The sequence below is a fragment of the Sinocyclocheilus grahami genome, unplaced genomic scaffold (genome assembly GCF_001515645.1).
Source record: "Sinocyclocheilus grahami isolate Dianchi unplaced genomic scaffold, SAMN03320097.WGS_v1.1 scaffold328.1, whole genome shotgun sequence".
Classification (NCBI taxonomy): domain Eukaryota; kingdom Metazoa; phylum Chordata; class Actinopteri; order Cypriniformes; family Cyprinidae; genus Sinocyclocheilus; species Sinocyclocheilus grahami.
In genome coordinates, this window is record NW_015505507.1 from 294,199 (window position 1) to 321,148 (window position 26,950).

Sequence of the window (26,950 nt, forward strand, 5' to 3'; positions counted from 1 at the left end):
AATATAATAAGAAGTAGAATAAGACAAATAAGTTACCAATCATGAAATTAGTATTAATGAAAAATTAATTTGTATTACAGAGGTGGCACAGAAGAACACAAAAGTGGCTTGTAGGGATATTTTCAGACATTCAATGAGGCTCAGAGGGGGCATGAGTGCAATTAAATTCATGTGGAGATTAATGTTTTAAATAAATAAAAATTTTATACAGAAATATTAAATGATTTAAATAACTGCATTTATACCTAAAATTAAACTGAAACCGCCAGCAGGTGGCGGAAAATCACAGCTTTTATCACTGAATCATTCATTCAATTGATTCATTTGAACAGCTAATTCATTCAGGAATGAAGCAAGTGACTGTCGTTATGAATGAGTAATCATGAATCACTGACTCACTAGATTCGTTCAAAAACGCACTTTCATTCATGAATGAAACACTGCTGTGTTTGCTTTTAGAGATGTGAAGCGGCTGAGCTGTTACTTTATTTGGAACGATTTTCGTTGAAGAAACAGAGCAAAATCAGGCAGTACGTGTTTATTGAACTGTTGTATTAAATCAATATCACATTTGCAAACTCCTTGAATAATTATTCAAATCTGTCACTCTCCTTATCGCGATCTGTGGGCGCACAGAAAATGAGAGTTCTCGAGACTCAAAAGCACGTGCAAATGATAAGATCCGTCATCGGTCATCGCGTTATAAGCGTGGAACCTGCGGGAAGTAGAATTATCATTAACAGCCGCAATCCCGCGCCTGAAATTCAAGTCCTGCTCTGAGTTCTCTGCTAATAACCCAACTGTGAATGATGCGAGGCGTTATGTGGTCAGTGAGAAGCTGCAGCCGTGGCGGGGAGGATTTTTGGTGTGCTGGTGTTCTGACAAATAATGCTACCTATCAGATTATGCTACTAACAAATCGGCAGAACAACAACAACAACAACAACGTGCTACATGTTTCTTTTCCCCTCATTTTTTCCATTTGACGGAAATCCGTCGTAGCGACGGAAAACTTCATCCCTGAGTAGTATTATGTATAGCATACTGCACCACAGTAATATATTAATAGATAATTTCTTTAAGCTAACCCGAACTTATATTTTGACGGGTTGCCATATAATGAGCATTAGAATTCATTTTGTTCAAAATTATTTCTTTGTTAACTATTTAATGCTCCTATAACTTTTATTACTGTAAAAAACAGGAGGACATAATGGTATTTACTATTTTTACACACCAGAGGCTTTTAAATGAACTGTGTAACCAAAATATGCATTAGAGAATGTACAAATGTATGGTTAATAGTGTTTATGTCATATTTGTCCGTCAGAAAACGTTTTTTTTAGTTAGTTAGTTGTAATTCTTGGCTGAATATCTCTAGCAGGTTTTAAAAGCCCTTTAAATTAAATATGAACACAGTTTGGATTAAATAAAAGTACAGTCAAATTTTATCTTATTAAGATTTTTTCCCAGCCATCTGATTTTTTTAATTCTTATTAAAATGTATCTTATATTTTTGTACAGTGTCCCAACTTTTTTGGAATTGGGTTTGTAATACAAACACTTGATAATTCATGTTTGTTCATTGTGCATTAAATAATTTTAACAGATTGAACTTTGAAATTAACCCTAAGAAGAATAATTGCCATATAACTATTGTTTATTGTTAGGTCATGTTATCTAACAAATAAAATCTTATTGTAAAGTGTTTTTAATACTACAGTTTCCATCTATTTGATATACACTTAATATATGTAATCTTATCTAAATTTATTATAAAAGCTGAGGTTTGTTATTTACTGAAAAGTTATATTTTAGCTGGTGTCAATGATCTTATGTTGCATTTGGTCAGACTCAGCCCATTGCTTTATTTAAGTATATTATATTTTCCTTTTACAGCTGCAGACTGAGGAAGATCTTGAAACACACCAGCAAACCCTAAAACAGACAACAGTTTACAGATGTTTTTCAGTGGCAGCAGAACTATGACTAAACTTTTGGGTGAAACTTGTTTACTTTTTTCATACTTTTATTACTTGTGGAAAAACTTGAAACAATTTTAAATAAGTATAAAGAATGGCATTGGTTTTGTACATTTAATTTTTGTTTAACGTTATTCATAAAAATGTTGTTCAATTAGCATGTTTTTGTGTTTTGCTTTGGTACCGAAATTGGTACAGAGAACCGTGGATTTTCACTGGTATTGGTACCGAATACTGAAATTTTGGTACCGTGTAACCGCGATAGAGACGATAGTCTAAAATCTCAACCAGCTGACAAATTCCTACCAGTTAATTATGTCTACCAGTATATCGTCCACCCCTATTAACATTGTTGCCTTATCATATATTGCCAACAAAACCCTTGCGAATAGAATCTGTATTCCATATAGTTCCCAGCCATCTGGGTGAATGACAGAAATTGATATGTTAAAGCAAGGGAGCACTATTAAAACTGAGAAAAAGATCCACAGAAAAAAAAATCAAGAGAGAGCAAGCGAAAAACTGGATAAAGGATAATTACATGCAGAGTTCACATGCAGGTTTTGTGCTGAACTTCTACCCTCTTAAAATGTCACCCCTGTAGTGAAGGAGAAAGAGCGAAGCTGAGGAGAGAAGATGAGAGCGATAGAAAGAGGATAGGGAGGATGGGAGGAATGGAGCAGAGGATGTGTTCCAGCATACACGATCAAAACAAGCCCAGCAGGAGCACTGGAAGACACACCAGAGACTCAGTAAAGCAAACACAGTACAGGTCAGAGGCCTTCAGAAGTGACCTCACCCTGCACTTAATACCTCTTAATCCTTCATCCCACTACAGTCAGATATTATTTAACCATGAGAATAGGATACAAGTACCTTTCTGGCAGTACTGTAGCATATTACTCTAATGCGATGTGATGCAACAGCCGTAGCCATGTGGTTTTCTAAGAAAGAGAATGGTCTCCGTTTACAAAAAGGCACCTCACTCTGTTGTTTGCCTGGTTTCTGGTGCACTACTGAAATTTTTCGTTGCTTTTTTAAATTAAGGGAAAAGCTTAAAATGACTTTCTGTGGTAATCAACAACATGCCACAGATGCTGTAGCTAAACAGAACATTCATTTTATTGACTGAAATCAAGCCTTGTTTAAATCAGCACTGACATTAATCATTACTGTCTGGCTCAATTAACTGGTAAAAATGTAGCAATTCCTTGTCAAAATCGAGGTTACTTGACCAGTTGAAATGATTATTGATTGCTGGACTGTTGAAACAGCATGTCTCAGGGACAGAAATCCTGTTTTCTCGTATGCAGTATAACACACACATAAACCTTACAGAATCTTACACACAAAGAAAATTCTGCAAGCATTATCTCACACATGATAGAACCTTATGACAGGTTTGAGATGTTCTGTAATAACTAGAGATCAACTGCTAATTATTTTATAGGTATATATTTCTGACATTTAAGCAGTTTTATCTAATCAGATATCAGTTTTGTAATATTGGATTCACCAATAAACGGCAGCATTTTGTGGCCACTTGAAGAATTGTGTGCATGTCATTTGCTGTCAGATAGGCTGCAGACACACTATTATACAAAACAAAAAATAGCGTTTTCAGCAAGTGTTTCATAACCTATATTATATACTACAACAAAAATAAGAATAATTCTGATAACAATGAAATCGACTCCAATGTAATTTATTTGCTGTTTTGCTTGTTACTTTTCTGACAATGTACAATAATTATTTGAGTTGATAGACTACTTTTTCATTTGAAAATATTAAACAGTCATTTTATTTTTCTGTATATTCACTGCTAATTTCAAATACTGCAATTATGCATTGTGTTTGCTACCTCAATTTGAATTCAGGAATTAAACTGATTTTCACAATTCAATTCTGAATGCACAACCAAACAGCGCTTTTTATATATAATGTGGTTATAAATGCACAACTCCACAAACCTGATTCTAGATACACTCAAATGCACAAGAGTACAAGCATGCACTACCTGATAAAAAACTGCCACAGTGAGACAAACTGAGAGAACGATATCAAAGAATCAGCAGTGACTGACATATAGAGGTACAAAGACAGACAGCAAAAAGACACAGGTCTTCAGACAGTCTGCAATCAAAACACAAAATTCAAGGCAATATGTAATATGCTACACCTTTCACATTTAATTCAATGTGATATTTTCTGTTACTTGATCGATATAGGTTTTTCAACGGCTACTGCTACAGCAAATTACACTTACACAAACTTGCTGAAATCAAAAGAAAGAGCAGTTTTACTCGTACCACTGACTTAAAAAACTTAACTAAAACTTTAACTAAAACTAAAATATTACAAATATTAATAAACACTGTATTAAACATATCAATGTTACTGTGTGTATGTATAACTAGATCTCATATTATTGCATTAGATATATACATGAATGCAACAACATAATGTAAAATAGAGCTGACCACACAGAAGCATGCAAAAGGTATCCCAGTCAAAGTGTGCGTATGGGAAAGTTTGAGGTGAGGCTGGAGAATGTCCTTTCCAGGCTTTTTTTTCCATTTCAGATGGATTAGTTTATCCTGTGATGGACAGATGGCCATATAAACAACACACACTCTGAGAGATCAGCAGAAGGACACTGTCACTAAAGGACCGTTTCACATGAAAGGTCTGTGAGTGACATTACAGCGGTCTGACTAGTGTCTTCATCCACTCGTAAAATGGCATACTATCCATCCATACATTCACAAACCCTCAAAAATACATCTGCGGTTACTTCACAGGGCTGTGAATTACAATAATGACTTGTGGAAAGAGACACAACATAACAACAAACGATGACTCCTCATGTATACTTCAAAAAATAAGTAATTACACTTGACCAGAACTCTGACGATAACTGACAGACCTCAAGTGTTACTGCAACAACATGCGTTTAACAAGCAACGAAATCATAAGGATAATTATCATTGGGCATTTCGGTTATTGTTCTGCTCACAATGATACTGACACAAATTTACATTCATAATAATAATATTAGTAGCTTAAATGAGAGGAAATGCATTTGGTTTGCAAAATTCTACCATCCACTATGACCCCTGAAGGGCCAAATATTTTATTTTAAAATGAGCATACCCCTGGCATACTGTGCCCACAGTAAAGACCATCAACAAGAGAATCTTTCTTAAATGTCTGTATGAAGCTATTTTTGACTCCCTCGGGACAACCAAGTATGCTCCGGGATGGAGTAAATAAATTATAACTGGAGAGCAGCTCGTTCATTTTTCCTTCTAAACCAGAGACATAACATGTTTCTAAATCCATTAATGTCAAGCATGAAGCCATGAAATCTCCATGCGGAAAAGTCAGTTAATTTTTACATTGCACTTTTCATAAAAAAACATATCTTCATGGCCTATAACCTTGAACCTTATAACACACAATGATATGCACTGGCATGGTGAAGTAGTTACATTTTTGACTTTTTCTAACAGGATGTTATTAAGGAATTTGGAAAAACTTGGAATATTGCACACAAATCCTTTTATAAAGCTTGAAAGTATCCCCACTCTTTGTAACTGCAAAAAATGATACAATTCTTTTTAGTACAATGCTTCAGAATTTCTCCTTTTGTGTTCCACAGTGAAATAAAAATGTATTTGGCTTTGGAACAACACGAGAGCACATAAATTACAGAAATGTCATTTTTTGGTGAACTTTTCCTTAAATCTCTGACTGAAAAGCACACTCTTAAAAATAAAGGTGCTTCAAAAGGTTCTTCAAGCAATGCCATAGAAGAACCATTTTTGGTTCCACAAAGAACCATTCAGTCAAAGGTTCTTTAAAGAACCATCTCTTTCTTACCTTTTTGTAATCTGAAGAACCTTCTTTCGCCACAAAGAACATTTTGTGAAACAGAAAGGTTCTTAGGATGTTAAAGGTTCTTTATGGAACCATTTAGACAAAAAGGTTCTTCTATGGCATCGTGAAGCACCTTTATTTTTAAGACTTCTCTGACAGATTACATGGCATTTTGAAATGAAACAGACATCTGTGGAGATTGTCAAAGATAAGGGAAATACAAGGTCAGATTCTTCAGTTAAGCTCTTTTATAAGCTCCACACCTTCCCAGAAGGCACTCTGAGTGACACTGCCCACAATGTTTCAGGGACTATTTTTAGATATACAGCAGAGTAACCAGATTTTGATGAAAGTGCTGCTGAAAACTACACATAGAAGATATAGACTCTGTCTGCACCTACTTTCACACTTTGTCTGAACCCCAGAAGTTATGATTGCAGAAGATAACATGCCACTTACACATGAATGAATATAATCAGCATGGCTGATTCTTCAGAGAGAGAGAGTACAAGGCCAGTTCAAACACTGTAAACACACCACATCATTATCCCTTGGCTCAATGTATGTGAACTCAAGGAGGAAACCATTTTCAAGCACAAATGTAATTATACCTCTGAATTCAACTACTTAACCACTAAATGTGCATTTAAACCTCTAGTTATTAAACCTTTAGTTTCAGCCGCTGAGAATAAGAATACTCAAGAGGAGCTCATTCATATCTCAGGAGATTTTATTGAGTTCTCAATTATATTTCATTTAAACATCAACTTTGTTTCAGATCTTTCTTCTAAAATTCCATGGGAGAAATCAAATAAACACAAATGGGACAACTGTGGACAAACTGTAAGAGTATAGCGCAATAAAGCGAAGGTGTGGAAAACTGGACAGACAATCCTGTGCTGAGACAGCTTGATAAGAAAAAGTTATTTATTCCAGATATTGCCTGTTTGAAAAAAATCTGAGTAGTTTATAACATTACTGAGATCTCTTCTGCAAACTGGAGATATGAGATTACTCTGGTTGGTTTTGCAGGAGTCTTCATTTGCTCTCCTTGGTGTCTCAGAGAAACAAATTACGTATTAAAGAGATCTTTTCATTAATATGGGTCAGTCAAAGGAGTTTTCCCACACTCATTTCTGAATGCACACCAGAAGAAAACTTCAAGTTAGACCTGACGAGAATCATGAAAGAAATATCTCAACATACATGCAATCAGTTATATTGCGTTTGATGGTTTGCTAGATACAAATGTGTCATTTTTGTTAGTTATGACATGCTGAAAAGATCTGCATATTGTCTTCTGACTTAACTATAAAGCAACTGGTGTAACCTTCCAAGAACCAGTACCTGGCTATAATGGTATTATGTAATAAGCAATATTTGTAATGCACGTGTACCAAATTAAAATGTGTACATATCTATGTAGGCTACAAGACACCCTACTGAAGATGCATTAAGTTGCAGACTAGAAAAGAAACATAAAACCCTTTATTTCGGGCTTTTAAGCACTTAATAACAGTAAAGCAAACATTTTAACCAAGAAGGATTGCTCTTCCAACACCCCACTCTTGCAATCCGCCTTAAAGGGATAGTCCACCTAAAAATGAAAATTCTGTCATCATTTACTCACCCTCATGTCGTTCCAACCCTGTATGAGTTGTTGAACACAAAAGAAGAGATTTTGAAGATTGCTGGTAATCAAACAGTTGGTGGTTGCCATTGACTTCCACAGTAGGAAAAAAAAAATACTATGAAAGTCAATGGCAACCACCAACTGTTTGATTACCAGCAATCTTCAAAATCTCTTCTTTTGTGTTCAACATAAGAAAGCAACTCATACGGGTCTGGAACGACATGAGGGTGAGTAAATGATGACAGAATTTTCATTTTTGGGTGAACTATCCCTTTAAGGTGCTGCTAACGCCACATATTGCCTAAACGATGTTTGCAAACAATGAACCTGTTACACGAAGAGGAAAGCGTTACTTACTTGACTCTCCCTTGGCAGTGTTGACACTGATCCCCAGCCCATCCGCGTTCACAGACGCAAGTTCCATTGATACATCTTCCAAAGACGCAGTTTTTCTCACAGGTTTTAGAATAGGATCCTTCAGTGCACACTAACAGGTAAAACACCATAAACATGAACAGGTACGTCCTGAGCCCCTGAGACCTACACAGGAAGCACCTCGTGGAGAAGCGTGGAGTCATTCTTCTTCTGCCAAAATCCATCCTCCTGTTCTCCTCTGATCTAAGCATTGAGATGAGGTTACAGTCTTCATTAGACTTTAGCTTTTAAACTGTGAGTTCTCATTTGTTGTCATTGTCACAACGCATGAATTTATTATATCCAATATGTAAGGTAACTTTCTCCAGTAAGCATCTACTTTAGCGCGTTAGTCCAAAAACAAGCCTTGTCGCCAAAACCGTGTCATTCCAGAAATAGCGACATTTAAGATACAGATGTGCAGTTTGTTAAACTGTGCCTCCGTAGTCGCAAAAATAACAGCATCATTTTCAGCTAAAACAATAAGCCGTGCTGCTGTTGCCGTTTCGCCTCTGTTTCTCTCAGAGATGCACTCGGAGGAGAATGACAGCGCAACTCGCATCCAAAACAATGTGCAGTTCCCCGCTGCTGCTCCTCTGCTCCCGCTGAGCTCAGAGCCAACGACGAATCTCACTACCGAAAAGGTTTGGCTTATGAATATTAAGTAGATTACGCTGACGTTGCTTGGTAACCTTCCTCAAGCGTCCAGTCGGTCACGTGATGCAATCGATGTTCAAGAGCCGATCCTTTATCATAGTAGGATAGGAAACAAGTCGTCTTACATTTAAAGCGATAGCGCACCATTAATTTGTGCAGAACATCGCGTCAAGCGGGTCATCGTGAAAGTTGTGGTTTCGTGCAATACAGATATTTTGGGGGGGAGGTACGGAAACTTTAAAAAACCATGCAGTTTTTGGCTTGTTTTGTTAAGGTCACAACTTAAAGGGATATTCCACAAAAACAGAAAGAAAATTCTGTCATAATTTACTCATACCATGTTGTTCCAAACCTGTATGCATTATTCATTCTACGGCAGGGGTGCCCAAACTCGGTCCTGGAGGGCCGGTGTCCTGCAGAATTTAGCTCCAACTTGCCTCAACACACCTGCTGGTAGGTTTCTAGTATGCGGAGAATGACAGCGCAACTCGCATCCAAAACAATGTGCAGTTCCCCGCTGCTGCTCCTCTGCTCCCGCTGAGCTCAGAGCCAACGACGAATCTCACTACCGAAAAGGTTTGGCTTATGAATATTAAGTAGATTACGCTGACGTTGCTTGGTAACCTTCCTCAAGCGTCCAGTCGGTCACGTGATGCAATCGATGTTCAAGAGCCGATCCTTTATCATAGTAGGATAGGAAACAAGTCGTCTTACATTTAAAGCGATAGCGCACCATTAATTTGTGCAGAACATCGCGTCAAGCGGGTCATCGTGAAAGTTGTGGTTTCGTGCAATACAGATATTTTGGGGGGGAGGTACGGAAACTTTAAAAAACCATGCAGTTTTTGGCTTGTTTTGTTAAGGTCACAACTTAAAGGGATATTCCACAAAAACAGAAAGAAAATTCTGTCATAATTTACTCATACCATGTTGTTCCAAACCTGTATGCATTATTCATTCTACGGCAGGGGTGCCCAAACTCGGTCCTGGAGGGCCGGTGTCCTGCAGAATTTAGCTCCAACTTGCCTCAACACACCTGCTGGTAGGTTTCTAGTATGCTAGCAAGGGCTTGATTAGCTGGTTCAGGTGTGTTTAATTGGGGTTGGAGCTAAACTCTGCAGGACACCGGCCCTCCAGGGCCGAGTTTGGGCACCCCTGTTCTACGGAATACAAAAAGATTTTGTCAATATTTTCTCATGATCGCAACATAAACGTTTTTTTCTCTCTCTCTCTCTCTCTCTCTTTTCCCTTCTTATTGATCTAGTGTAGTGTAGCAGTGATATTTATTATTATTTGTGCAGGCATTAAATGATATTTTGAATTTCAAAACGCTTTCATTGTAACATTTTAGCTTTAATTTTATATATAATATTTAATATTGTAATTTTTATATAGTTTTTATATGGTTTTTATATTTATATATATTAATTTCTTCTTTTTTTTTAATTAAATTTAGGTATAGTCATTTTAGTTCCTTATTTCATTTAGCTGCCAAGGCAACATTTCTAATTAGTAAGCGTTTTTTTTTAAGTAAGTAGGTTTTTTGTTGTTTTTTTTTGTCGTCAAATATTTATATTGTATTTTATTTCATTTGTATTTCAATTAGCAAAAACAATTTAATAGTTTTAGTTTATGGCATTTAATAAGTAAAAGGCTAGCAAATACATTACTACTACTACTACTGCCAATTAAACCATTACTGGAATGTTTATGTCTCTAACAAACATCAACATCACCTGAGAAACATGAATCATATTTCTGGATCAGCCTCCAGAATATTTATTTTAGATTGTGTAACTGTTTATCTGCAAAATGATCGATTGTTCACTTATCTGAGTGAAATACCTCTTAGATTACCTCAAAACATAGGCCTAGAAGCATGAGCGATACTGTTTTTTGAGGATGATGATGTTCTGTGTCCCCTGTAGGAAACAGTTTTCATGTAAACAGTATATTAATAATGTCATATTTGGAATAACTGGAATAATTTGGCGTATCCAAATTAAGATGCAGATAATTCTGGAGTATTGAAGATATAGTCCAATGCACTCAAGTGTTTGGTAATATCATCATCTCTTCTGGACAAATTCTATACATCTGTTCATAAAATAAAGTTGGCTTTCATATGAATAAATAATGAAATTATTTAAAAGTTTATTGCTGAAGTTCTTCTTTTTGCAGCAAACAAACGGTGTTATAAAATATGATTTCCTTTCCTTTACTTTGTTGACGCTGAAGTGAGTTTCACTGTGCTTTCGCAGGGAATCATTTGCAGTGATCATAGGACAACAGAAAATGACTCTATGCCAGGTATAGACAAATAAAGATGTATTATCATCCAAGTAAGACGTCAACAACATTCTCAGAAGGTCATACTCTCCACTGCACACTCACAGTGGGAGAGAAATAAAATTATCTCACTCAGGAGAACTGCTCTTTCTCTCTCAGGAAAATTAGATTGGCTCTGTTGATAGAAACCAAGGAAAACAGAGAGATGTGGCATCCTTTGTGTTCATAAGGAAAACACTTTGATATTAGCCATATTTGTACCATTTTATGTAACCTGGCTGTCGCACTGGAAAGGGACATAATTGAGGTTGATTTCAGGGCATGGGAAGCAAAACCAGACTTTATGGGCTGCTACAACAAGCACTGCCGTTTGAAGATTTGCCAGTTGAAAATTAAGCAAATTTCATGTCAGTTTAGATGTTAAAGTAAGTCATGAGCACATGCAAAACATACTGAAGAAAGACAGCAAACCCAAGCCTCAGTGCTCCCGTAAACGGCAATGTAATATATAATAGCTAATAAAAAGAAACTGAAATGGCTTGTCAGTCTCACAAGTATTAAATGTGCTGAATTTAAAATACAAGGCCCATGAGACAGTTTTGGTTTATTTTGCCGTGTTTTAGATGTTCCCTCTTGGATAACTTTAAGTAGGTCACAGTGAATACATCAGCCAAAGCACCTGCAATGGAAGTGGATGTGGAACACTGACTAGGAGGATAAACATGTGATAGCACATTCTGTAAACGATTTATAACAGAAACAGATTATGCAATAGAGCCTACCATCTGTCCTGACTGCAGAACAAACTCTCTGTTCTCTGTCGTGTGAGCTAGTGAGGGGCAGAATCCTCCGCCTGCCTGTGTAACGGAGGCTCAAACATCTGACCTGCTCTTTAGTCAAGAATGTTCCTAAGCTTCTTCTTTTTTTTAATCTTTCTACTTTTTCCACTCACATTCAGTGTCTCTCTGTTCATGAAATCACTATAAAATCATCCTTTCTAGCTTCACAGATTTACTTTATCTTTTATATTTTGTTATTAAACCTACATTTAGAAAACAGTAACCCAGATTAAACACACATACATCACCATCACTGCCAATAGATCTAAAAAAATCATCTATTGCACAATAACAGAAACCATGATCCAGAGAGAGGGGGTTAGGTTGCATTGTTTCATCATAGTCTTTATCATGTTACTGATGCAGAAATTATGTGCAGCTGGAGATGAAAACAACACTGAAGAAATGTCAGTGTGTGTGTTTATGTGTCTAGTGTTACAATACATTACACTAGGCTGTCTATGAAGTGTTTCACCAGGAGATAATAAAGACGTGTAGGTGCTATATAATTTATTTATTTAGAATTGCATGTGTTAAGTACCCTATAAATATATGTTAGAGTGATGTGTGTATTCTAATGGCTACCATAAAAAAGAATTTCAAATTTTAGCTGTAGTGTTACATCCTCTTCGTAAATTATGATTATGGAATTTATATATAATACGCTGTAGTTCAGTGGTGACTGTTTTTATAGTGCTTTCATATGAATCAATGATATTATATTAAGAGATATTCTTACGCCCTCGTGTGGTGAGATACTGAAGGTGCTGTAGGGACTCTATACTTTTAACATGCATGAGACTAGTGGAATGAAACAAGTAGAGACCGACGACAGAGAATATATTGGACATTTGAGAATATGGCAATATATTTAGATAAGAATATATTTGGTACATTGATGATTTGTTTAATTCAGATTGTCCAGATGTAAAAGAAAGCAATGATGAGTTTTGTGTTACTCTTAAAGGGATAGTTCACCCAAAAATGAAACTTCTGTCATTAATTAATCACCCTCATGCGGTTCCAAATCCCTAAGACATTCGTTCGTATTCAGAACACAAATTAAGATGTTTTAATGAAATCCAAGAGCTTTCTGACCCTGCATAGACAGCGACGCAACTACCACGTTCAAGGCCCAGAAATCATGGCATTGTTAAAATAGTCCATGTGACATCAGTGGTTTAACCGTAATGTTATGAAGCTACAATAATAGTTTCTGTGTGCAAAGAAAACAAAAATAAGGACTTTTTTAACAATGTCCTTACAACCTTTCTGGGCCTTGAACGTGTCAGTTGCACTGCTGTCTATGCAGGGTCAAAAAGCTCTCCGAATTCATCCAAAATATCTTAATTTGTGTTCCGAAGATGAAGAAAGGTCTTATGGGTTCGGAATGACATGAGGGTGAGTAATTAATGACAGAATTGTCTTTTTTCTGCTTGCTTTTGTTAGTCAGAAGCAAACGGGGCCAAAGTCTTGCAATAGTTAGCATGGCTAATCACCCCTCTGTTTTCATTGATGGCTACTCAAAATAATTGACAAAATACTTTTATTTATTTATTTATTTATTGCAAGCATCATATCTTTCACAAATGTTTCATCATAAAAAATGTATGTCGTTTTTGTCGACTTTAAAAGACATGCAAAAAAGTTTTGCCTTTTACCTTTGAAATCCTCTTCTGAAAGCGTGACTTCTCACAATCCACACTTCGGACAAAGTCTGCGATGAAACAAACAGTATCCCACTTTGTCAATATGATCTGTGACCTGCCAGTACATCCAATAATCCAGAAACATTCTCTGCAGGACTTTTTGCTGATATGATCACTGCTTATTTAATTATTTAGCATCTCTTAATAATGCGACAGTCACATTTGAGTGTATTTTGAAAGTATAGAAGGTATGAGTCATGTAATGACCAAAACAATTGTAGCAGACCGTACTTGCTGCACCTAAGTATAAATAAACTAAAGATAAGACTTTTGAAATCCATAAATAAGTGGTTTGGCTTTTGTCCATTACACAGACCCACAGAACCACAGAAACCTGTATGCCTGTTAACCATTCACACACACTTGTATAGACATAAACCCACAAACACCCACACACTCAAAGGACACTGACCTTATATGCGAAGTAAGATTTAGAGCAGATCTGCAGTGTGTCACTCCTTCAGAGACCAACGGCCAGCATGAATCTCAAGCTGTGTCTGCTGCTCCTCTTTCTCTGTGCTGTCATTATTCCTGCACAGGTGTGTATGAACAGTTATATGCTGATGTACCACATGCTATTCTTAAAATACATTGTTGTACATAACAGATTTTTCATCTGGATGAAAATTAAGTGATGCTATATGTGACCCTGGACCACAAAACCAATCTTAAGTCGTACGGGTATATTTGTAGCAATAACAATACATTGTATTGGTCAAAATGATCGATTTTTCTGTCAAAAATCATTAGGATATTAAGTAAAGATCATGTTCCATGAAGATATTTTGTAAATTTCCTACCATAAATATATCAAAACTTAATTTTTGATTAGTAATGTGCATTGCTAATGACTTAATTTGGACAACTTATATTTAGATTTTTTTCTTTGCACCCTCAGATTCCAGATCTTCAAATAGTTGTATCTCGGCCAAATATTGTCCAATCCTCACAAACATCAATGGAAAGCTTGTTTATTCAGCTTTCAGATGTTGTATAAATCTCAATTTCAAAAAATTGACCATTATGACTGGTTTTGTGGTCCAGGGTCACATATTATGTTTTGTTTCGTAATTGGTCAAATCATGGTCGAGGTCACATTACAGTATGAAATATTATTCATACTGTCTAATGTTTGAATATCAGATTTTAATCACATTTAGCTGATCTTGATAAAATAATGCATTTTCTGAGCAGTTTCTTACCTCTCAACAGTTGAAGAAAGAGAAACATGATAAACATGAGGAACGTGGTAAACATGGGCACCATGATAAACCCGGACCACAAGATAAACATGGGAGGCCTGGTGGTAAACATCATGGAAAGAGAGGCAAAGAAAGACTGGAGAGTAAGTGATCACCTTTTGGGTTGAAATATAATACATATCCATATTTATATGTCTTTGTGTCCAATGTCCAATTTACAACTTGATATCAGGACTGAAGGCTGAGTTTGAACGCTCAGATGACTCTGATGATGATGACGACGATGCAAATGATTGGCTGTTTGAACTTCAAGGTCTAGGTATGATTCATTAAACAGATTTCTTCCTCATATGGTGTATACTACTGTATACATTTGGGGTTAGCATGTTTTTTTTCTTCTTTTTTTAGAAGAAGGACACATTCAATTAATCAAAAGTAACAGTACAGACATTTCTAATGATACAAAAGATCTTTGATTTCAAATGAATGCTGTTCTATTCATCAAAGGATCCTGGAGAAAAGAATAGCATGGTTTCCACAAAAATATTAAGCAGCACTGATGTTTTCAGCATTGATAATAATAATAATAAGAAGAAGAAGAAGAAGAAGAAATGTTTCTTTAGCACCAAATCAGCATATTATAATTATTTCTGAAGGATCCAGTGGCACTGAATAGCTACTGAAAATTCAACTTTGCCATTAACGGAATAAATTACGTTTTAATATATCTTCAAACAATAAAAAAAATCACAATATTACTATTTTTATTGTATTGTCGAAACATTACAAACATTCTACCAAATTAAAAACAGCTCAAATAAAGGCAAATAAACATTTCCCCCTTTGGTTATTCAGGAAAATGCAGTCCAAATCCATGCCTGAACGGTGGGGAGTGTGAAGAAAAGAGAGATAAATTCAAATGCAAATGCCCAAGGCAGTTTGTAGGTAGAAGATGCGAGAGAGGTATGAGTTCACTTCACACCACCTGCTCATTTATATAGACCACTGACGTTTTGAGAAACATTTGATGCTTGTTTTAGGGAAAAGGGTTTGTAAGAGGGGAACCTGTGGGGCAGGACTGTGTCTTCTGACCCCATCTCCTCCCTACTATAAGTGCAAGTGTATTCCACCATTTACACCACCAAACTGCAGATCAAGTAAGACATACAGCACTGAACTCATGCTATTTCTTAACAAACAAACTGATTTGGTTTTGGTTCTAGAATGCTCAGACCAAAGAGTAAAACTGGTCTGAAGCAATGAAGATATGTGGTTTGTATATGCTCTGTTTATGATTTTTGTCTTTTTGTTTAGCTGCTCCATGTAATCCAAGCCCTTGTCAGAATAACGGCAGATGTGTTGTAGACGAGGGTGATTTTGATTGCATCTGTCCCGGTGGTTACAGTGGACAATACTGTCAAGTAGGTGAGTGTATAATTACAGAGACACTGCATTTCTCTCCTTGGATTAATTTCTGTGTATAAAAGATTCTGAATTTAAAACATATTTTAGAAATGTAAAGCATGTTTGTGAACTTTTGGCACTTTATACATAAGTAACAACTATAAAATGTCAAATGTTGTCTGTTACTGAGAAAAATGTGTTCTATTTTTTATTACTTTGCTTTTTCATATTTCTTAATACTTTTTCTTTTTCTTTTAGTTCACATTACAGACAAATAAAAATATTTAAGAAACCAACAGCATGTTTAAAAAGTGTACATTATAACCTTTATTATATACTTATAACAAAAAATTGCTATAAAATTGATTAATGACTTTAAAAATGTCAAACAGTCATTTTTAGAGTCATTTGAATTAATAAATCAAGAATCATATTCTAATTTTTAGCTATTACTCACATGCTGCACTTTTTCCCGCAGCAGCAACTGCCATAAAAATTGTCGAGTTAATATCATTTTTTTGTAATTAAATTTGAATTTACACAATTATTATTGTCATATATTTCAAAATTTTTTTTTTTACCCATGAATGCCATGTGTTTTTTTGTGGGCCATACCAGTTGATGTATGAATCTGAACTTTTATTTGACACATTCTCATGAGGGTCTAAAAAGGTTCTTTTCTGTGATATTTTTTGTTTTATGGTTTTCTCACAACATGACAACATGACCACACAATCATATTGTGCTGTGACTGTATCCTCAGGCCCTGATGACTGCTATGAGGGGGATGGACAGTCATACAGAGGGAAGGTGTCTGAGACAGAAGATGGGGATGAGTGTCTCGACTGGAACTCTGAGTTCGTTCTGGATAAAGGAGCTTTTCCTTCAGTGGCATTTGCATCTAGTGAAGGCTTGGGACCGCATAACTCCTGCAGGTTACAAACATGTGGGGACTGAAAGCCTAGGACTCACATTAATTATTGACCTAGAAGTAGTGCATTCATTGTATGTGAAAACATTTAGCATTTTTTGAATCCTAAAACTTTAATTTAAATTTATTTTAATGCCAGATTTTCAATCTGGTCTCAGACTTTTGAACTGCACTGAATATACACACACTGAATATGCACAAAAACACACTTACACAGCTGGGCTTGAGCAGCAGTGGACTTGTAATCATGGTAACCCTCAACTCAACTGCAACTCAAATCCTTCATTACAGAAACCCTGATGGAGATAAGAAGCCATGGTGCTTTATAAAGAAGGACAGGAGACTTCGATGGGATTATTGTGATGTCAGAAAATGTCCCACACGTGGTAAGACTTACGATAAAGACAGTGTGGTTTATAATCTAATACTTTTCCATAATGAACTCTTAACCCAACAACACAAACACAGCAGCCTTTAGCCCTTTATATTCTGTGGCCTTTAGAGTCATTTGAATGAATTAATCAATAATCATTAAATTACATGATCTAACATTGTTAAACCGGCATCGAATTCCATTTTTAGCTATTACTCACATGCTGGACTTTTTCCACAGCAACAACTACCATAAAAATGGTGTCCACCACTGCTGAAGCTCGACCCACCACAGCTGCATTCACAGACAGTATTCCACCAAAAGTAACTACTCTCCAACCAACAGTACCAGCTAAGACAGGTAAGACTTCCTCATCATTACCCAGATGCCATGTCTGGTAAAACTGATGACAACGCAGTAGCACGGTTTATAATTGTTAATAAAGAATAACAATTTGGTCCCTTTGTAAATTCTCTTTGCCACCTTGAACTTTTCTCAGTCTCCTTAAAGTGTAAATACGGCCGGGAAGTAAGAAAACACACATTCAAATGTATCCTCAATACTTCAATTTATTCATAGAAATACAGATATTATATAGGCATATGTCGAGGGGAGTTTCATCCTCTTAACCAATGAGGATATGAATAACATACACGTAGGATCTTTGGCCAAGAACATGTGTTTATATAAAATCCACATGTACAGAAAAACATGGACATATTAGGAATAGACTTTTGCGAAGAATGCTGAACTGTCTTCATGGTTTCATCACGAACTCCTTTACCCTTGTAGTCCTAACATTCATGTCCTTATTGGGGCCTTTAAACCAAGAGAAGCTAATGTATACATTTAAGCATGCATACTTCGCATATAAGTAAGACATATTTAAAACATAATATCAAGAGAGAGAGATGGATACAGAAGGAGGGATTCAGAAAGAATGCGTTGTATATATAAGAATGAGAGAGAGGGAGAAAAAGGAGGGGTAAGACATATCTGGACTCAACAGAAAGACAGAGTGTTTTCTAACAATAATCCAGTTGCGTTCCATTGAACATTTAAACCAAAAGCTGTAACTTTATCAATAGTCACTTTAATGATATTATCATTCTAAATATAATAGTTAGTTCTTTTGAATTTAATTTGCTAAGAGATGCTCAGCACTAGAACTTTTTTTTACTGTTTGTATGACTCTGATTGTCTATGAGTCTATGTAAGGTATAGTAGGTGGTGACAAGTGACTGTCTTTATGAGTGAATCATTTAATCATTTATTCAACCGATGCGTTCAAAACACAGATATAAGGTGCAGTTGCTTCAGAGACATTTCGGTGAAATGTGGCCTCCATTCAATGTCACTGCTGTGTTTTGCCTGGAGACTTGTAATTGTGGACTCTGCTGTGGTTTTAGTTGGAACTATTTTGGTGGTGAAGCAAAAAATACACAAAGTAAAGGCTGGAATACACTACACAAATTTTAAAACACTTGGAATTATACTGTCACGGTGCGTGGTTTTAGTCAAGGGCACACGATGAAGGCGCAGAAGTAAGGAGTCTTTTTGATACACATAAACACACTACACCATTAAAGCAACTTTAATACGAGACAAAGATGACATGGAAACTGAGGGTTTTTAAGGAAGGCAAACTAAGGAGCAAACGAGATGATTAATATGACACAGGTGGAAACAAATGAAGGTGATTAACTAATTGAACACAGCAAATTAACCAAATAATGACAGACAGGAACTAAACAGAACCATCGCGTGACATATACACTGGATGACTTTGTAATTAGTTACAGAGAAAACTGGACATATAATGACATTGAAATGAGACAAGTGAAAACGATAAACTCAGCTCAAAAAATTAGGCATGTTTGATATCTTCTGACTGGACAGATTCATAGACTAAAGCTAAAAAACAAAAAACACTATACATTTTTTTTTTGTGAAATCGACTCTGACAACCCAAAATCTGCAGACTGTCTCTGACTTTCAGCAACTTGACTCCCCCAGACTGTAAATCAGGGCAAAAGTCATTCCAGTGTATTCCAGTCTTAATTGTCAATATTATGTCTAAAATTTAAGTTACTTAATATTAAACTTGTTTATTGACCAGCTGTTTATAGTAATGTCAAACTCTAATCTATACAAATCCTCATACTTTGCACTGTTTCCACAAATGTCACCTACCAGATGGCAGCATAACCCCAGAGAGCACCAGTTCAGTCCACATAACCACTACTCCTGTCCCACCAACCACATTACCAAAGAACTATACTTTAACAAGGGATTTTCTTACCTGTGGTAAACCTGAGCCGAAAAAACAAGTGAACCGGATTTATGGGGGTCTTAAAGCTATTCCTGGAGCCCATCCATGGCAAGTATCAGTACAGGTTAAGCCTAAAGGATCCATCCAAGAGTACAGACACATCTGTGGAGGCACCCTTATCAAGCCTTGTTGGGTGCTGACTGCTGCCCACTGTATGTAAGTATGGCCTTTAGTAGGCTACAGTATTAAAGTACATAATCCACCCAATGAGCACAGAAAAATTCAAAAACTCAATCCATGATCACTGTTAACCACTTCAGTTTATATTTCACTGCATTTAACTAAATTAACTTTTAATATTAAATCTGACTTCTTATCTGCATTATTTCAATATTCTTAAATGTTTCTTTGTGGTTAATAAACTGGAAAATGCTCTCATAACAATATATTTAGTTTCACATTAAAACTAAAATGAACCATATTGGTTTTATTATCTTTTGTTGTGTGTACAGTGATAAAAAGCATGATTACAGAGTTATATTGGGAGGACTAAATTTGATACAAAAGGAGCAAACAGATCAGACTGTGCTGGTTGAGGACACTATCATCCATGAGAAGTTCAAGGAGACCCCTGATGTTGTCTACAATGATATTGGTGAGTATGTAGACATTCATTCGCACAAACAGGATTTTAATAATGATCAGTGTTATAGATTTTACATTTTATTTTTGTTTGGATTTTCTAGTGCTTTCTGTTCTTCAACTCATCAGGCTTTAATTTTGAAGGCCGTGTTTCCTTTTCTTTGCTGTGCTATGCTTTAAAAGTAGGGTAATCATGGCAGGTTTCATCCATAGTCTGTCCGTTTAGCTTCAAATGGCACCTTTGACGACAGTGTTATATAAAAATTATTTGCATTCCGATTCTGACATCCAAAGGCACAACAATAAATTTTTTCTCTTATTCCATAGATTTTACTCGTTTCCCTCCACTTTTTCTGTGTTTTTCTGCCACCACTATGCGCGCGCAGCTGCAAGTAACGTAACTGTGACGTCTACTCCAAATTGGTCGTCAGCCATTTTTAGTTGAAATTATGGCTACCCATAATGTATTGCTGGTGTCTCATACAAAGAAAACAATTGATCTAAAAGCTCTGCTGTAGGATTCTTTATTTAGGCAGAATTTCCAGAAACACACAACAAGACAGGAGAAACCCCTGCATAAAATCAGAAAAAGATCAAAAAGCACAGACAAGGACATGGGAATGAGAATATAAAAATAAAGGCCTGATAAGAATAAGAATTTCTTAATCTGGCTATTTAGTAATAAAAATCACGAGAAGCTCAACAAACTACTTTAAGTCTATACTTTTTATTCTTTCTTGTGGTGTAGCTCTATTAAAACTCAAAGCTACTAACGGAGAATGTGCTAAGGAAACTCAGTTTGTGAAGGCCGCCTGCTTGCCCAAAGCACCGTTTGCAGATGGAACAGAATGCAGAATTTCTGGATGGGGAGCCACAGAGACGTGTATGTTTCCATATGTCTATTTCTGAATTTGTGTTGAACTATGAAAGGACTGACTCTGTTCTCTTTTCCTTCCTGTCTGTAGCAGAGTATGGCTCTGTGCATTTGCTTGATGCACAGGTTTTGCTGATTTCTCAGGAGGCTTGTTCCAGCAGTAAAGTATATGCATCTTTGCTGGATGACGGCATGTTTTGCGCTGGCTATCTCAAGGGAGGAGTAGACTCCTGTCAGGTGGGTCATCATTTTAACTGTATAATGTTGTTTACTATAATTAAAAGGAAATGGCACTGCTGTAACAATAATGACATTAACATTCAACTCTCTTTATGGCAGGGTGACTCTGGTGGGCCTTTAACCTGTGAGAGAAATGAAACACACTATATCTATGGTATAGTGAGCTGGGGAGACAATTGTGGGGAGAAGAACAAGCCTGGTGTCTATACCAGAGTCCTTAAATATTTGGATTGGATCAATGAAAAAATCAGTGTCCCACAGTAGCATGTCCATGAAATATTAGCCACGGTCACAGTGTTTTCTGTTGTGTACTCTGATCTACCAGCAAAGTTTGAGATAATTCTTCTGATGAATTAAAAAATCTTATGTCATCGTGTTATTCTTTTTTTTCCAGTGTGTGACATTGGGATAAATACTTCATTTTATTTAAATTTTAAAATACACAAATATCTTCCAGTTACAGTTCTAGTTAGCTTTACACTAAAAGGTTCAAAAGTTTGGAGTACAAACTAACAAATCTAATCTACACAAAGGCAGAGTGAAATCAAACAACCCTGTGCTAGGAAGGCCTACTTTATCTTCTAAATTCTTTCAACCAGCAGTCCTCCTTTTGGCTTTTTCTTGAGATGGATGGGTAGGTGAGCCCCAGTTCCCAGTAGATCTTTCCACTCACATCTACCTCCCAGTAATGGTGATCAGAGTCCCAGCATTGGATGCTCAAGACGTTAAGGGTGGTGTAAAATCGTCCCTCATGCTCAGGGACATCTTGCCATACATCTGTGAAAGTGGCACAGTCCCCTTCAGATGAAATAATCAGCTTGGGATGGGCAGTGGAAGGGTCCAGGACCACTTCTGAGGAATCTGCTAAATGAAGATGGGTTCAAAACTACCCTAGCTGTTCACAGAGACTGCATTTTTCCATTCCACTGTGCCATTTTTCCATTGTTTTTCTACGTAAACACGCTAGACAGACATCTTTGATGTTGTGTCTCGCATCTTTTGTGGTGTCTTGTGCATGACAAGGTGTTCTACAAACAAGGCAGTCTAGTTTAATTATAAAAAAGTGTCTTGAGACTTTGCGTTATTTCCCTTATTGTACTGCCTATGGGTTGCGGTTTTTCAAGGCAAAAAAACAACAACAAAAAAAAACACATTCTGTGTGAATGTCCCCTTATGGTTTATATATTTGAAAGAATATGGAACTCTATTGTAGTTTGTTTGTCAGTGAACTAAAAAAAAGTAACATTCATTTGCTGCAAATTGTTCATGCAAATGATCATCAATTTTATGTGCTGTTGACAGTTACTCACAGCTCTTCAGCAGCCTCTTAGCGATGGGGATCTGTGAGCGGATAAACAGATGTAAATTGTTGGTGAGGCCCAGTAGCTGATCTGATTTGGCCTCATCAAGTTTTATGAGACCTGGGTCTGTCGCTGTTAGCAATTTCAGCACCCTGCCAACAGAAAGTAGATCAGCACCACAGATAACACCTGTCCTCTATATAAAAGGTTGAGGGTTATATTGAGTTTAAAGTTAGTAACTAGAATTACTATTTGTATGGCTACGCAACCATTTAAAATAATTCAAACCATACCATTCATAAAATTTTCATACCATTAAAAAAAAAAACAAGTAAAATTCTCCCCAAAATGCATTTATTTGATCAAAAATACCATAAAAACAATAATATTGTGTAATAATCTTTTGTAACATTATAAATGTCTTTACTGCCACTTTTGTAATTTAATGAATCCTCACTGAATTAAGAGTAATGTCTAAAATTTAGATTAACACAGGGATACTGCATTGCAGATGTCTTAAGATTTTTCAAAACTAGAATATTAACTGGAATCTACTAAATTTTGAGTGGTATCAGAATATTTTTGTGCATGTAAACTCAATGAGCCCATCCAGCTATAGAATGAATGAAATAATTTAAGAATGTTTGTTCAAGTAAGCGAAACAGTGTTCGTAACAGCACATTAAATAAACCTAAACATGAACTGGATGCTGGATGCTGGATCTCTACAACCAAAATGCCTTTGCAGATGAGTCATTCGGATTTCATTGTGCCGGTGAAGGCTAGAATGTCTGACATAGTGACAAAACAATCTCTCTTAAGTGTGGTTCTAAATATACATACCTGTCTTCATACATTGTGACCTATGAGAGAGAGAGAGAGAGAGGCAGAAATATATAGTGAGAATGCATTATGTTGCAGGGATGGTAGGTTTCACCATGTATTGTTGGTCATTTGAATTGTTGGTCTATTCATGATTTTTTTATATAATGACAGCCCATACCATCCATGGTAGATTAAAGAAAAACAAAAAGATGAAATTGACCTGTCTATTGTCCAGTTGTTCTCCTGATAAAAGGCTCACCCTGTCACCAAGCTGTATGTCCCTGTCCATCATCCCTTCATTCAGCTGAACCTCAGTGTCTCTAAGGAGGACGCAATTTGCCTCAATGAGGTTGTCCAGCGCTCGAACTGCAGCCGTCTTCTCCATCTCCAGCAGGGACAGAGTGATCCTACAGTCCTCCTCCAGAACTCTCTGCATCTCTTCATACTTCTTCACTATACTTGCTCTCATTGAAGAGGACTTTGACTGAGGAAGATGGGGGAATGGTTAGACTCAATTGGGTAATCCAGTAAAATATAGATTAACTGTATTTCATTTAAGTTTATTTTTTTATCGCTTTTGAAAGAAGTCTCTTATGCTCTTTTATGTTTTATATTTTAATATATTAAAAGTATACTGAAGTATACACTAAAACTATAACGATATACTAAAAATATACAGATTTTGTGCTTAGTTTTTGTTGCTTAATATTTGAGTAAAAACCATGGTACTTTTTTTACTGGATTCTTTAATAAAAGAACAGCATTTATTTAAAACAGAATTTGTAACATTACAAAAAAATTGTAACGTCATAAATTTATTTACAGTCACTTTTGATCAATATAATGCATATTTGCTGAATAAAAGAACTAATTTCTTTCTTTTTTCTTTGTTTCCTTTCTTTCCTAAATACAATACAATAAAAATAACTCCTTACTGACCCCAAACTTTTCTACAGTAGTGTAAATACAGGGCTTAAAATAGCCATATACTTACTGTATATAATTATCTTAAATAAAACACATTTGTAAATAATATACTTTAAAAAATATTTATTTTGAAGACGTTTTCACAATTGCAAGTAAATTTCACAAATAATTACACAGAAACGACAATGAACACATCAAATTAAATTTGAAATATTGATGTAGAAAGACTGAAATAGCATTTTCTTGTAAAAACCTACTCCAATAATCTTAAATAAAATGTACAGAGTAGGCTACATAAGATCAAGATAATATTGGACTGTGTTTTTGTGATATATTTAAAGAACCTCTTAATTTTATTTTACACACTAGACTCACTTTGATTTCATTTTGCTTGCCATTCAGTTTCTTCAGTCTGCATCTGATCGCTTCCCTTTGCCTCATGAGATGATCCTGGTTATTTTTTTGCATGTCCTGTTGAAAAAAAAAAAAAGGAATGAGAATTCAGGGAAACTTTGACATTTTTAGGATTAGAAATAAAAGTGAACAAAACTTACCTGACACTGAGCTTTCATGTCACTTTGCTGGACTGAGTTGTTAGACTGAGAGACGGTCCTTATGTTACTTTCACAAATCCTTAGGGGGTAATTTGCAACTCTGTAGATGTTCCAGCAAGCGAGATTTTAAGGAGCTCATGCTTCACTAATAGTGAAAGTAGATCGCATGGGTGGGCCACAGTGGCACGATCCTGCCAGAGATAAATGGCATTCACCTTGACTTGTCGCTGTGATCTGTCACTGCAGCGCTGCTTGCCACCTGTGACAGGACACTCACATAGCGCTTCCTCTCCAGGCCATTTCTAGAGGTGGTATTTAAAGAAGTGGACAGTGAGACATTGTCCCATGTGGATTCATAACAATCAGGCTCTGTAATACAGCCTGTGTATACTTTCTACACTGTGGCTATTAATGTTACTCACAGTGAAACAAAGTACAAGTGGATTCTGGGAAATGCAGGAATGAGAAGGTCAGTTACAGTCTTCATGCAGTAGCACGCAGGAAGGCCTACGATTCAGAACAGTGAGAAGAAGAGAACAGAATGAGTGAACAGAAGAAAAAAAAAGTAAAACTGAACACAAATAGTAAACAAATCTTCATCTTTAAGCTCCTGATCACAGATGAATCCACAAGATGGCAGCAGAGCTTGCACACGGCTGGACATCTTGCCAGAATCAGACCATTCCTTTACAAGATTTATGACAGAAAATGATTTATGACAGATGATGATGATGATAATGCTAAAGTTGATGTTGATAAAGATGAAGATCATAATGTCATACTGACAATCCATGATACATAAAACCATCCCTGCAACAGTAACAGTTTGTATTGTACAATATTTTGCATTCCTTAATTTATACATTAGTATTTAGCACAAATACAATACAAGATGTAAAAATAGATAAGTAAATAAATGAATAATTTCTAAAATAGTTTGCATTCATTTTTCAATTATATCATAAGTTTGTACAATGATATTTTGTACAAATACATTTAGAACATATGTACAAAATAACTAAAATAAATTGTACAATAATATATTGTAAATCCATTTTGAAAATATATAAAAAAATAGGAAAATTAATAAATAATTTGTAGTTTGCTTTCCTTTCTAGTAGTACCATTAGTTTGTACAATAGTATATTGTAAAAAAAAAAAAAAAAAGTAAATAAATAAACTGTTTGTGCAATAATAACATCAGTTTGTATACAACAGTATACATTTAGATGAAATGTAAAAAAAAAACAAAAACAAACAAACAATCAAATAAATAAAAAGTTTGTTCAATAGGTTGCATTATTTCATTAATAGTTTCATTAGTTTATACAAACTAATGTATTTTGCACAAATACATTTAAAAAAATTGATTAAATAAAGTTTAAAATACAATTATCAGATAATTGTCTAAATCACTATTTTAGTAAATGTAAATAAATTGAATTTTTTAATTATTTTTTTCCCCTTTTGGATATATTGCTCTTTTGCACCATTTTAGAAACTTGAGCCAAAGTTATATCTCATTTTATATTAATGCTCTATAGATTTTATCCACTGCTCAGGTTTTCCTTGGTCTAAAATTGTGTGGACAGCAGTGCTGGGGGTAATGCATTACAAGTAACGTGAGTTACGTAATCAGATTACTTTTTTCAAGTAACTAGTAAAGTAACGCATTACTTTTTAATTTACAAGAGAATATCTGAGTTACTTTTTCAAATAAGTAACGCAAGTTACTTTTTTTCCAATTTATTGATTGACAGCTCTCCTGTCCCCATGTTGAGAGAAATCAGATGATGTTACTGTAGTTCTAAAATAAATATGAATTTACATTAATTCATCTCACTCACAAAAAAAACAACACAGATTCAGTATTCCTCAAAATGAATAAAAAGAATGCAACTCAGAATATGACACAACCCTGCAATAATTAAATGTTAAACAACACAAATATCCTTTATGTATTTAATCCCATTCTATTAACCAATGTCTTTGCTTCTGACCTTC

The 26,950-nt window shown here is 35.6% G+C and overlaps 2 protein-coding genes and 1 long non-coding RNA gene across 4 annotated transcripts in view; 1 reads left to right on the plus strand and 2 right to left on the minus strand.

Moving 5' to 3' along the window:
* The window catches only part of atrnl1a (attractin-like 1a), a 291,501-nt gene extending 283,334 nt beyond the window's left edge, over positions 1-8,167 (minus strand). For both annotated transcript variants that reach the window (XM_016295005.1, XM_016295006.1), the window contains exon 1: positions 7,852-8,167. In XM_016295005.1, coding sequence (XP_016150491.1) covers positions 7,852-8,120 — 269 coding nt within the window. In that variant the 5' untranslated portion in view covers positions 8,121-8,167. The remainder of the gene's footprint in view (positions 1-7,851) is intronic.
* A 5,631-nt stretch (positions 8,168-13,798) lies between these two features.
* Positions 13,799-21,698, plus strand: LOC107602490 (hyaluronan-binding protein 2-like). The gene is made up of 14 exons (XM_016295007.1): positions 13,799-13,941; positions 14,615-14,747; positions 14,837-14,923; positions 15,460-15,567; positions 15,645-15,761; positions 15,919-16,029; positions 16,772-16,943; positions 17,231-17,325; positions 17,553-17,672; positions 19,509-19,800; positions 20,097-20,239; positions 20,975-21,109; positions 21,192-21,337; positions 21,440-21,698. The coding sequence occupies exons 1-14, from the start codon at positions 13,882-13,884 to the stop codon at positions 21,602-21,604; spliced, it is 1,884 nt and encodes a 627-aa protein (XP_016150493.1). The 5' UTR covers positions 13,799-13,881; the 3' UTR covers positions 21,605-21,698.
* A 3,091-nt stretch (positions 21,699-24,789) lies between these two features.
* LOC107602492 (uncharacterized) lies at positions 24,790-25,447 on the minus strand. Its single transcript, XR_001611046.1, has 3 exons — positions 25,369-25,447; positions 24,947-25,248; positions 24,790-24,863 (listed from the first exon to the last, which is right to left on the minus strand). It is a non-coding gene; the product is annotated as an uncharacterized lncRNA (long non-coding RNA).
* Between the last annotated feature and the right edge of the window lie 1,503 nt (positions 25,448-26,950).

Excerpts from the sequence above, each read along its gene's own strand:
- LOC107602490 (XM_016295007.1), top strand. The coding sequence starts at position 13,882 with ATGAATCTCAAGCTGTGTCTGCTGCTCCTCTTTCTCTGTGCTGTCATT. Across the intron at positions 13,942-14,614 it reads CTGTCATTATTCCTGCACAG|TTGAAGAAAGAGAAACATGA; the intron begins GTGTGTATGAAC and ends ACCTCTCAACAG. Across the intron at positions 17,673-19,508 it reads AACAGTACCAGCTAAGACAG|ATGGCAGCATAACCCCAGAG; the intron begins GTAAGACTTCCT and ends GTCACCTACCAG.